The sequence below is a fragment of the Saccopteryx bilineata genome, chromosome 8, assembly GCF_036850765.1.
Source record: "Saccopteryx bilineata isolate mSacBil1 chromosome 8, mSacBil1_pri_phased_curated, whole genome shotgun sequence".
NCBI lineage: Eukaryota > Metazoa > Chordata > Mammalia > Chiroptera > Emballonuridae > Saccopteryx > Saccopteryx bilineata.
In genome coordinates, this window is record NC_089497.1 from 43,304,378 (window position 1) to 43,317,425 (window position 13,048).

At 42.4% G+C, this 13,048-nt stretch overlaps 1 protein-coding gene across 14 annotated transcripts in view; it reads right to left on the reverse strand.

Moving 5' to 3' along the window:
* Positions 1 to 13,048, reverse strand: part of ZBTB20 (zinc finger and BTB domain containing 20) — an 894,540-nt gene that overhangs the window by 22,842 nt on the left and 858,650 nt on the right. For all 14 annotated transcript variants that reach the window (XM_066240869.1, XM_066240865.1, XM_066240864.1 and 11 more), the window contains one exon: positions 10,717 to 12,321. In XM_066240869.1, coding sequence (XP_066096966.1) covers positions 10,717 to 12,321 — 1,605 coding nt within the window. The remainder of the gene's footprint in view (positions 1 to 10,716; positions 12,322 to 13,048) is intronic.

A 13,048-nucleotide genomic window follows, 5' to 3' on the forward strand; every position in this document is an offset into this window, starting at 1 on the left:
GTTGACATTAAAGAACACACGAAATCACTTTGTAGACCACCAAGGGTGGTGTGGGAATACTTGCCTGGTATTCTTATTATAACACTACTCTCCCTCTCCCCCTTGCCCCTTAAATGTTTCCATACACTTTTTTTGAACTCTTGGGTCAATTTTAAAAATAGTTTTCTCCTTTGCTCTCAGTCTGTTGGCTGAAACTCTTCTTTCTCCTCAGTTTATTGCATTGGTTTGCTGTTGACTTAAGAGACCAAACCATCAAGCTTGTGAAAAACAGTAAGGTTAAGTGTGAATATTGTCACTGAATGACCACATGAGGTGCTGTTCTGCTATAGTAATGTCCATAGGCCTGTGACATCTCTTTTGATAAATAGAGACTTGTGTTTTGTTGGTGCTGTTTGTTCTCAGCTCTTCTCTTGACAGGTGTTTCATCTCCCACCTCATTTCTGATTGCCCACCTCAGAGAAGAAAGCCCTTCTATGTACTCGTCCATAACCCAGCATAAAGCCCCCAACACCTCTGTAGCTCTAGGTTAACGTTTCAACATCTGGACTATGCATCAAGGGAGGAAATGTATTTCTTAAATTTGAGTTAACTTCCAATTAAAATCTGTGCCTTGATTAGGTTTCCATTTTCCCCCCACTATGAAACAGCAGAGGTTGATGTGTCATGGTCATAAAGGTGGTGAAAACGGTTGTACATATTAAGTGCTGGTTATATGCCGGACTCGGTGTTGGTGTTTTATGTTCACGATCTGTTTTATGAAACTATCCCATTAGAAAGCTTTCTCATTGTGTTTGCAAACATAAAAGAATATGTTCTGAAGCACATGATTGTAAGAAATCACTGTTTTGTTCAGGAATTACTCCACAAATCTCTTAGTTTCATAGACTTTTGAACTTTTTTCCTTGACTTATTCATACACATTTTGACCTGCCTCCCATTCCCCTCAACTCGCTTCTAATTTCCCTTCCCTCAGTCCAGCTGATGGAACCACAGGGTTACAAGTCTTGTAACCACTGGGTTACAAGAGAGACACTGATTTCACTTTTAGACCCAAATGAGGGAATTTCAGGAAGCCGCATTCCTAAATGAAGAGTTCAGCCTACGTATGCTGTTTACATAGATACATTATTTTGAAATGAGGTACTGCCTGGGAGAGAGAATCATGATTGCTATTTTTAGTTGAAACATTTCCGTCAGTTTTAAACATGTTTGGGACTCAAACTGACCTTTGTCATCCATCGACTACTTTTGGTGCATTTTCTATAGGCTGTAAAAGACCAGCCAATTTCTTTTAAAACATGTCTACCTGTCACCTTTAATGAGAAGCATGCCTTCTTAAGTACCAGATGGTATTTTGGCTGTTTAGGAAGTTGGAACTTTGCTATGTTAAAGAGCTCCCACTGTGTGAAACTTTTACCTTCCTCTAGTGTGTTCTTCCTGTAGGCAAGGTTACTGATGAAGGCTTTTTACATTCACGCCCTTCCAATCTGACTTTAAATTGATTCTTCACAGGTGTCGTCTTTCCGTTCACTGCACAGATCTATCTATCTGTATGTTGTTGGTATGCAAGGGGTGTTGGGTTGGCTGTTAATTATCTGTGTGACCCTAGGCTTTCTAAGTGTTTTCATCCCTCTGGCTTTGTTTCCCTTTTGAAAGTGAGGAGCAGAACTGAGCACCTGCCATGGCCCTTTGCAGAGTTAGTGGCTTTCTGCCCACTATGGCCCACAACCCCTGAGGGCTCTAGTCCAGTCCTTGCCAGTGTATGACCTGAGGGCACCCTGCTTAAACCACTCAATGCATCAGCAGGCCCACATTTTAAATAGGGCAGAGCATCCTGCCACAGAAAAAAGGCAGGACAGTTAATGAGGAAAAACCGCTTGCACTGAAAAGCACTTGGGAGCTCCTTAAAGGAGAGTGCTCTCAATAATTATTAAGGCCTTGTTTGGAGCATAGGCATGTCAGGAACTGTCTTATTAAGAGGGGTGTGTTTTCAGAGTAGTCAGGTGCCCATGACTTTCAGTTCTATGTAACTGGGTTTCAAACAATATCACTCAGTAGAAGTGTTAATATCTTACTTTCCTGTTATTTTCCTGCATATTACTTATAGCGATCCCAAAAGGGCTTTCAACACTAAACACGGAATGGACGTGGTCTGCTGACTGTGCTCGCAGTGTGGAGAAATGAAGTAAAGATGAGTGGTAGTTTTCCAGGTCTGAACCCACAGCCAGAAATGGCAAGTCCAATTCATTAGAGTCAAAGCAAAAAACACACAGTAAAAACCAGACACTGGGATTATAATGTGAGCAGGGAGTTTGTATAAGCCCCGTAGCTTTAAAATGATCCATTTTGGGGATAATTAGATGCAGGAGTCAGATATGAATTCAATTTCCTTGGGTGAGTGACTTAGGCATGTTACTTAACCTCTCTAAGCCTCAGTTTCCTTATCTGTAACTTGAGAATAATACAGTAAGTACCTGTTTTGTGAGGGTATTTTGAAAATTAAAGAGATAAGGCACTTAGCACAGAGTATGTGATCATTTTAAGAAAAATTCAACTGTTCCCTCCAGCACAAAGGAACTGACCAGAAATGAAACCAACTGAGAAATGACTTGCGTGGTGTGGAGAAGCCAACTCAGGTTTGGAAAAACAATGGTTTCAGATAATCCATATTGCAGCTATGTAATTCAGAGTTAAGGGTATATAACTCAACCTACTCTCAGCTACTCATGCTAAAGGACAGAAGTGGTGTCATGAATACAATGGTAGCAGATAGACAGACAAAGGGTTTCTTAGCGAGCAACAGCTGATCTCTGGAGAAACTAGACAGCAAGTTGAAGGGGAGGCAGCATCCTTTACTATTCCAGGGATGGGAGAGTAGTGAACACATAACATTTCTCCATGTTTTGGTGCATGCTCTCTAAAGAGCCAGCTGACACTTACTCTACCATGACTGACAAGTGGGGGGGGGGGGGGAGGAAAAAAGACACTGTTAGGTTAACAGATGAGAGAGTTTGCCCAATGTTCAAGTAAAAGATATCCTAATAGGCTAAGCCATCTCAATTCTGAATACTGACGTCTATATTAGGGGCTCAGCCAGAACCTATTTATTCTTCTGATTCTTTCTCATTCTAACTAAGCTTTTCCCAGGCTGCAGAAAGGACATGGAATGCTGTTACCAGAATGTTTTTCTGAGCACGGTTCCCTCCTGTCTCTCCCATTCTCTAGGCTTCTCCATCATCTGCTCTAGCATAATACCCTCCTCAGGCGAGTGCTGTGAGGGGTTAGAAAACCAAGCCTGAGTGCATGGTGAGGAGCCTGCATCCGGGAAGGAAGAGGGGGGCAAGGGAAGCAGAAGGGGGGTCTTTGAAATTGCAGGTCCTCTGAATCAAGATTGGAACAGGAAATGGGAAAGATTCAGTGACAACAAGGAAAGGGTGCTCAGATGGAATCAGCTTCCAATGCTGCAAAGTCCGCTCTCGACCAGAGAAGTCTGGCAGGAGGAGGGCCTGCACACCTGAGATACAGCTGGGGTAACCACCTGCAGCCTTTCTCTGCATTCCGGGCTGTGATCCCAGTGCCAGCGTGCGTGGACTATGTGGTTCTCTGGGGGGGGGGGGGTTGCCTACTGGGGACATGAGTACAAAACATCTGCGGCTTCAGTGACAACTAAAATACTTTGGTGTAAGCAAAATTTACAATATCTCAAGGTATTTCACCCACATTATTTGACTTTTCTTACAACTTTAGTAGTGGGGTAGATATTAACCTACCCGGAAGACAGTATCTCCTTTAGAAAGGTACAGTGAAATACGGAAGGTCACTCAGCAAGTCAGTAACAGCTGAGAGTATGACTCCAGAGATAATCCCCTCCTTCCTCTGCTCTACTCCCTAGATAGCCTAGGTGATTAGGGGCTAGAATATCAATTTCCTGCTCTCTGGATGGTGCTCCAAAATGAATGATGTTGCTATAACATATAATATAGATGTTCCTACATTATTTGATAATTTTACAGCATTTACAGTTAAGCGCTTTTACATAAATTACGTTGTTTGGTTCTTACAGCAACCATGTAAGGTAACTACTATTAATACCTGTATCTTATATGGCAAAAATCTGAGGCTCAGATTGATTATAGAACTTATTTAAAGTCACTCAGTCAGAAAGTGGTAAAAGTAAGCCTTTCTTACTTCAAACCTCATATTCTTTCATTATTCCATGGTTTGATATAATTAATAACCCAATCTCTATTTGAGAATTATCATATTGTTATCTTGATCTCACTATTATTACTCTACTGATGACATTGTTATGTCCATTTATATAAAATTCATGGCTGAAATTGCTAAACTTCTCAAAGTAAACAAAATTATTTTATGTTCAGCAGACACTAATGGGCCAAAAACCACAGAAAGAGATGATGATTTGATTCAGAAAAAGGGCCAAACATCTAACATTTGTTGGTGAAGAAAACACAAGTGGGGAGGAACACAGATACAATGTATCTCTAGCAAATAAGGAAATGAAATAGTAAAGAAAAAGAAATTCAAGTTCTTGCTGGGAAAATAATGCATTTATGTATAATTCCCTTGAAAATTATATTCTCCTAGAAAGCATGCTCACATTTCTGAACATTTATTCGCTTACTCAACAAATATTTTTTAAGCAACTACATGTGCTAACATATATTTGTATATAGATATTAAAGCAACAAGTCCTAAGGTTGGGTTTTAAGAGAAAGTTCTACCTGGAGAGCACTGCCAGATACAATACATGACAGACAGTAAAATCTGCATTTCTGATAAACAATGATTTCTTTAGTCTAAGTATGTCACAAATATTGCATAAGACATACTTAGACTAAAAAAATAATTATTGTTTGTCCAACATTCAAATTTAACTGAGTATCCTGTATTTTCATTTGCTAAGTTTGATAATCCTATACCTCGTGGTAAGTAAATACCCTGAGTGGCATCTTGGTCAGTTGGTCAGTCTTATTATTATGTATGAAATTTGTTACATAGAGCAAGGTAAGAACAAATAGCATGTTATCTGAAACATGTTCAGATCCTTGGAGAAACACTTAACATATAAATGTGCAAAGTATTTCTGCATTATTTCTATGGAACTACCTGATACAGTAAGTAAATCACCCTGTGGAAATAGACTACTTTTCCTTTTGGAAGTGATTAGACATCATCAGAGAAAAATTCAGTCCATTCATTGGTCACTATTTGTTGAATATTTATTGTCTATAAGGCATTATGCTGGATATATTTGAAGTATAAGATCTATGTATCTTTAATAGATATATAATTATATATAAAGTTGCTTCTGCTCTGACAGAGTTTACATTCTAATGGGAAAGTATAAAGACACCCACATAATTATTATATAAGTCAGACCTGTGAAGTGCCAGAGGGGTATTTGCCATGGCACCTGCAGTTTGAGAGACTCATCTCATCTCTTATATTAGAGTTATGTGCTTTCATATGAAATCAAGCTATTTTCCATAACTCTAGTTTACTTTTTCCAAACACATAGATTCTTATGAGTGGAAATTTAAAGAACAATATTATGTAACAGATGCAGCCTAATGCTGTTCTCTCTTAATCACGGCAGTGGTCGGCAAACTGCGGCTCACGAGCCACACGCGACTCTTTGGCCCCTTGAGTGCGGCTCTTCCACAAAAGACCACGTGGGGGCGCAAAGGCCAGCTTAGGAGAACCCTAATTAAATTAATAACAATGTACCTACCTATCTAGTTTAAATTTTAAAAGTTTGGCTCTCAAAAGAAATTTCAATCGTTGTACTGTTGATATTTGGCTTGTTGACTAATGAGTTTGCCGACCACTGAGCCAGGCCATCTAGGGGAGCGATTCCCAACTTGTGAAGTGGGGCTTGTTAAAATACAGATTTCTGACTCAGGTCTGGATGGAACCGAGAAATTACATGCTGCTGGCATGGGGTCACACTTCCATAACCATAAAGTTATCTGTGATTCTCATTACTGTTTGCCTTCCACATCCCACACTGCACCCAGGCTTACCCTTCTGTGTCCTCTGCTTTCCCTTCCATTCCAATTCCTTTAATTTTTATTTTTTTCTCTCTTGGAGAAAGCATAGAAGAATCCTGCTTTGTTCTACCACAGGATGGTTTGTGCTATCTTTGTTTTTTCTCTGATTCTCTTGTTTTCAAATATTTCCTTACCTCTTGGTTTGTTTCCTTAGAAATTTTATAAAGCTGCAGTAAAGTGAACCTGGGAAACTCCTAGAAGAGATGAAGTCCTACTATGGTTTGTTTGGCAGAAGAAAGAGCAATTAGGTGAAAGACTTTCTTTTGCTCTAAAAGAAATCCTTAAGGAATTAGAACATTCAAGGGAAACCGAAGGAGTCCCACACTGCCTCAGCCCCTGAATTCCACAGAGGGCGGAAACATGCTGAGAGCTTATTATTCAGAGATTGGGTTTAGAGCACAGAAACTCAATGTCTCTAGGGAGGAGGGGACTAAAGTAATAATGATAATAATTTTTTAAAAAAAACAGTAAGTACTACTTTACCTTTTATGAAAAGCTCTCATGTGCATCATACCTTTACAGTGACTCAAGAGGCAGGCAAATTATTATTTCCATTTTAAACTCGAAGAAACTGAGGGTTATGAAATTGACTTGCATAAGGCCACAATTATAGGAACCACACTCAATCCAAATAATCTAATTCCAGTACAATCATCTTTCATTCATGTCCCCACTCTAAGTTTTAGTATTATAATAATTTGGAAATATGCTTTATAACCAGGCTTCCTCGGTTCTCTAAGGTAGAGCTTTGCTCCAAAGTCAATATGACAGACTACTTATTTGTCTCAAGCACTTCCTTTCAATGACTATGTGGGTCATTAACATACAGCTATACAGAATTTTACTTGGAATCCAATTTCAAAATTGATTTTCTGATGTTGTTGAAAGCAAGTATAATTTACATTAAAAATTGGAGCTACTGAGTCTGACCAGGTGGTGGCGCAGCGGATAGAGCGTCGGACTGGGATGCAGAGGACCCGGGTTCGAGACCCTGAGGTTGCCAGCTTGAGTGCGATTCATCTGGTTTGAGCAAAGCTCACCAGCTTGGACCCAAGGTCGCTGGCTCGAGCAAAGGGTTACTTGGTCTGCTGAAGGCCCGCGGTCAAGGCACATATGAGAAAGCAATCAATGAACAACTAAGGTGTTGCAACGAAAAATTGATGATTCTCATCTCTCTCCCTTCCTGTCTGTCTGTCCCTATCTATCCTTCTCTCTGACTCTCTCTCTGTCTCTGTTAAAAACAAAACAAAACAAAACAACCCAAAAAATTTGGAGCTACTGAGATGGCAAAACCAATTCCATACACAGTGGCTGTGATGCCAAGGACCCACACTTCTTTCCTGTTAGCTCTGTTACTGTATTTGCCCATGTATAAGACGACCCCATGTATAAGACACACCTTAATTTTGGGGCCCGAAATTTGATAAGAATTGTATTACATAAAATTATTGAACTCAAGTTTTACTCATCATAAAATTCATACAACTCCTCATCACTGTCAAAACTCCCATCCATTAGCTTTTCCTCATCTGTGTCTGATGACGAATCACTGTCTTCAACAATGAGCATAAAAACAAGTGTAAAAAAGTGGGAAGTGCAAGTAAAAAAATCTACAACCACTGTATAAGATGCACCCAGGTTTTAGACCCCAAATTTTGGGAAATATGGTAGTTTTTTTCACTGGTAGGAGTCTTTCTGGTTAGACATGGGTAAGAATACTGAATCCATACTAGTCTCTCAAGTAGTTCTGCATTTGGATTTTTTGCTCTACATTTTTATCATTTCTACGGGGCTCTTGTAAAGTTGGGAGGCCCTACTTTTTTAATGTTTTCCCAAGAAGCTAGAGAGAACTCTGTTTTGAAATATGGGCCACAGTGAATCCAGGCCCAGTGTTACTTCTGTATGATCAGGCTGTCTGACTTTGAAAATCTAAAACAGTTGTTCTTCAACTTTGCTAGGTTACGAATTCCTTCAGTTAGTCTTGATAGGCAAATAGCCTTCCAAAGTGACATTGCCAAATAATTCTGGGGCACAAGAAAAGAATGTTGTTTCTTTTAAATGAGGTGCTAGAGTGATATATGTGATTAATTGTCCTCAGATGTGACCATGTTATACATCCTAATACAAACACCTTCATAATTTACTGAGGACCCTCATATCTGAACGGTACACTTTAAGCATTACTTAGAGTTATAAAATGGTTTTACTTGTAGTTTTTGTATCTATGATGCATAAATGTGCAGACCCATTGCTTGTTTTCTTATGGGCAAATCTAGTTATTTGGGTTAACCACAGAATCCTCTGGTGATTCCGCTCGATAAATGTGTTTATGCACTAAAAAGACAATTTTTAGGAGTACACTGAAAAATTTATGTTGCAAATTTAAAGCCTTAGTTCAATATGTGATCTTCTAGAATGTGTGAATTTTAAATCTGCTAGGTCTACTGGAAAAGATGCACAGGAAAGAATAGAAATGTTTATTCAAGACCAGCAAAGTCAACTTCGGCTAAGAAGATACTTCCATAAATGGTTCCTTTATCCCATAACTTAATTTGAGGTTTTAAGACAGCTATTTAGAAGAGGAAAGAACAGAAACTATTTGAGAACACTCTGAAAACCCTAAATTGCTCCATAAAATATTACTATTTAATTAATTTATCAAATAATTATGATACCTATACTACATGGAAGATTTTCTTGATTGATCTTAGGTTATTAGGGCATTCACTTTTACCACTACCTAAATTTTAGGAGTCACCACTACCTAATTTTCCTCCTAAATTCAGTAGTGCATCAGAATGCTTTTGCTGGTGTGAAACTGTCATCTTTAAAAAAAACTGATTTGCATACATGGATTTAAACAATATCCTGACTTAAGTTGAAATACAAAGAAAAGTAATGTTCTAGTGCAGTTGTTCACTTTCACGCTGTGTACCTTGTATCAGTGTCTGCTGTTTTCCTTCCCTCTACTCCCCAATTTAAAATGATCTGCATTATGTCCTATGCCCTGGCTACTCCTGCCAGCTGATCTTAGAGACAAGGTTGCTCTGAGGAACTAATTTGATTTTGTGTATTCTAATTCTAGTATACAACTTTCTCCTGGTAATTTATCTGTCATTTAACAAGAATATTCTGGAACCAGAAGTTTATAGGAAATGCAACTCTCATAATAAGAATTTCAAAATATAACAATGATTGTTGAAATAGGTATTTTCAAGTACAAGAGACTCTATGTGAAATCATCACTTTTGTGGTCCCTTACATGGAAGAGTTTCCACGGAGTTCTTGCTTCTTTATCTGTCCCACTAAGGAGCCAGGAAAAAGCCCTGCTGGGAGGTCAGATCTCAGCTCTAGAATCATAGAATCCAGGGATCAAACACTTGCCCAGCTACTGATGATCGAATCCCTTCTACAGCATCCTTAGGAAATTATCACCCATTCTCTCCTCGAACACTTCTAATTATAGGCACTCACTCCCTTTGAAGGCTGTCTGTCCTATCTTAGAGCAGTTCTGAATGTCAACAATCATTTAATTTAGTTGAAAGAATCTCTTTATTGTTTTGAGTCACTGGTCCAGCTCTACCTTTTGGACCCAAACAGAACTAACTCACTCTCTTTCTTCCCAATCATTTAAGCAATGCTGATATTGCTAATAAAAACTATCATTTATAGAGTGCTTATGTGCTAGGAATTGTTTCAAGAACTTCATATATATTAATTCATTTAATTCTCAAAACAGCACTATATGAGAGACCTATCATTATTATTCCTATTATATTGACAAGGAAACTGAAGTATAGAAAAGTTAAGTAATTTTCCCAGGGTGACAAAGTTCAGTAGTTGCTAAATCTAAATTCAAATCCAAACAATCTGGCTCCAGAACTCCAGCTTAACTACTCCATGACGCTGTCCCTGAAGCGGGACTACTTCAGTCTGGCTCACAGGACGCCCTGAGTCTTCTTTGCTCTGCAGGCTGAACATCCCAGGACCTTCAACTGTGATTCCTACACCATGGCTTTGCGTCCCTTCCTCATCCTAGTCACACTCTTCTGAATGCGTTCCAATTGTCTATTATCCTTTGAAAAGTAGTACCCAGAACAGACTGTGGTCTCTAGATGTTGCAAGTGGAGAATAAGCAATAGCAAACAGAGCGCGTCACTCCTCATTTCAGGGGCCACAGGTGCAGCTTACTCTCGCACCAGCCTTGCTGTGGCCTCTTCATGCTAATGGTTCATATAGAACATACTACAGACTGAGACCGTCATCCCTGCTCTGCCTAATGACTTTGGGCTGTAAAATGAGGTGACTGGAGTATATGATTTCCAAGGACTAAAGAACATATTACAAAATTCAATGTATTTAAGGAATGCTGTATCTGCAGCTTCTTTATCAGGCTTTTCCCCGTTTGGCCCGTCTCCATAAAGGGTTTCTGTGATTTTGTCTTTTGTTGGCCGGGTACTGTGCACCTATGACAGGGCCACAGGTGCTTTGTGTTGGAGCTTCTGAAAGATAGCTTACAGCGGGGTCTCCTTAGGATCTGAAAAGTGACTGCAAACTTTCCCTTCTTCCTGCTGGCCTGCCCCTCCTTTCCCACGGGCCCCTCACCCCCGCCCCTCTCAGACCTCCGGGGGCCTGCACTCACCTGTGTGTACAAACATGTGCTTGACGTAGTTCTGTTTGGCGGTGAAAGTCTTGTTGCAGAGAGTGCACTCATAAGGCTTTTTTTCGCCTTGCCCACTGGCTGTGCTGTGGCCTGCAGATGGGGCCAGGGGCTGTGGCGCTGGCAGCTGTGCAGTAAAGGTCGACAGGCCGGGCTGGGACACTGTCACAAACTGGGTCTGCTGACCTGCCAGGGGTTGTGGCAGGCTGAAGAGGAAAGGCTTGGGGCCGCTGCCCGCGGGCTGGGTAGTGAAGAGGGCCGGCAGGTAGGTGTTGCCGGCTGTGCCAATGACCTGTGTGTTGCTGGTCAAGGTCAGAGGCATCCTCAAGTTGCTGGTGAGGGTTTCTGTCTGGCGTAAGTAGAGCTGGGTACTTGGCAATGGCTGCCCGATGGATGTGTTGACTGAAGGCTGCTGTAGGACGCTCTTGTCGGAGCTGTTGCTGACAGTGATGACCGTGTTGTCCATCTCCACCTCGCTGCTTCTTTCTGGAGAGGAGGCACCTGTCTCTAGCTGGTGTGGCTGCTGGCCGCCCTCCGCAGGGGCTTCCGCAGCCTGCTCAGGTTGGGTGGGTTCGGCCTGACCATCCCGAGCTGCCCCAGACACCAGCTGCTGCTCCACGGAGTCGGGCTCCGTGCCTATGGAGGAGCTGACACCCGAGTCAAAGCTTTCGCCCTTGGGCTCACTCTCGGTGCCCTCGGCTTGGTCTGTGTCTTCGGTGCACTCCTCGGATTCATTGCGCTCCAGGATCTGCACCCTTTGCTGCCCATAGTAGTCGTAATCGTCCTCCATCTCCTGCTTGATGTGGATATTGCCCACCAGCGTCTGGATGCGCACGGGCCGGGGCTGCTTGCGGCAGTGCGTGGTCTCGGGGGTGGTGGACAGGTAGCGCTCCATCTGCTGCGAACGCTCATGGATGCGTGTGATCCAGCTGGGGTCTTCCATGTGGTGGTCGCGGGGCAGGCCAAGTGCAGTCTCGTGGTGGCTGACCACCGCACCGCTGTAGAAGGAGCGCTCGCCGCTGCCATTCTGCATGGAGCACGCGTACAGTGCGGAGTAGATCCTGTCCACGCTGTGCTGCGGGTGGCTCTGCAGGTAGCCTGACTCAGTGTCGCTGCTCTGGCCGGATGTGCCTGATTCGGGAGTGCCACGTGGTGTGTCCTGGCCCGAGTCTTGAATCCCCGGGAACACATCGCCCACATTCTGTGACACGATGCGCGTGCACTCATCGATGACTGTTTTGATCTGCAGGATGCTGGCGGCCGTGAGGATCTGCAGGGCTTCTGACTGCGAGACACGCAGCACGCCGCTGTACATGAAGTCAATGAGCTTTTGCACCGACTGCACCGACACCACGGACGGGATCTCGATGTCGCTGTAGCCCAACAGCAGTTTGTCCTGGAAGAAGGGGCTGCCAGCTGCCAGCACGCAGCGGTGTGCGCGCAGCATGCTCCCGTGGATGCGCACCGTCACGTCACAGAAGTGGCCACGGTTGCGCTGCTCGTTGAGGGTCTCGAGCACGGAATTGCTGAAATTGTGAAGGTTGATGCTGTGAATGCGCTCGGTCATCCCCTTACAACTGATGTCACCTGTATACCAAAGCAGACACAAAACAGGGCATGGGTCAGAACTAGCCCACTGCGTCCCTAACACCTAGGTCTCAGGTGGGTAATGCTCATGGCTCCTGGAAGCACTCTTGCAGACACAAGAAGGCTCCCTGGGAGACGCGCAGGGTTTGCACAGGGGTCAAGCTGCAGGTAGGAACAAGGTCTTGAACTCTGTCCCAACAGTGTCCTAGCTATTCTGGGGTTTTGAATCCACTTTAATTCCCTAGAGCTTCAGGCAGGGTTGTCAGTTGGAATAGCCTAATAAACATATGGGTCATTTGCCTGACACTCCTACAACTGTAGCAAATAAGAACTGAAAGGCCAGGGGAGGCTTGTTCTCAAAGAACACTACCTCGACTTTGGAGACAGGCCTGAGCCCAGGTCCTCTGGGAGAGCTCACATTTTCCCCAACCTAATCAAAGTTCCTTATTTTATCCACAGACTGCAACAATATTCACAGTAAAAAAAAAAAAAAAAAAAAAAAATTCCCTTCCTATTAATTTATATGGCATATTCTCAAAATCCACACCATTGTATACAAAAATTCTTGGAAAATTCAACCCAGACTAAGATGTTCACCAAACTGCTGCTACCATGTTTGCTAGCTGAGGGACCAGTTATAGAATGCAATCTGCTAGCTAAAGGGGCATTGGCCTCTTACTCTCTGTATCCACAGAACGTTCTACAGACAACATTCTTCTTGTCATCT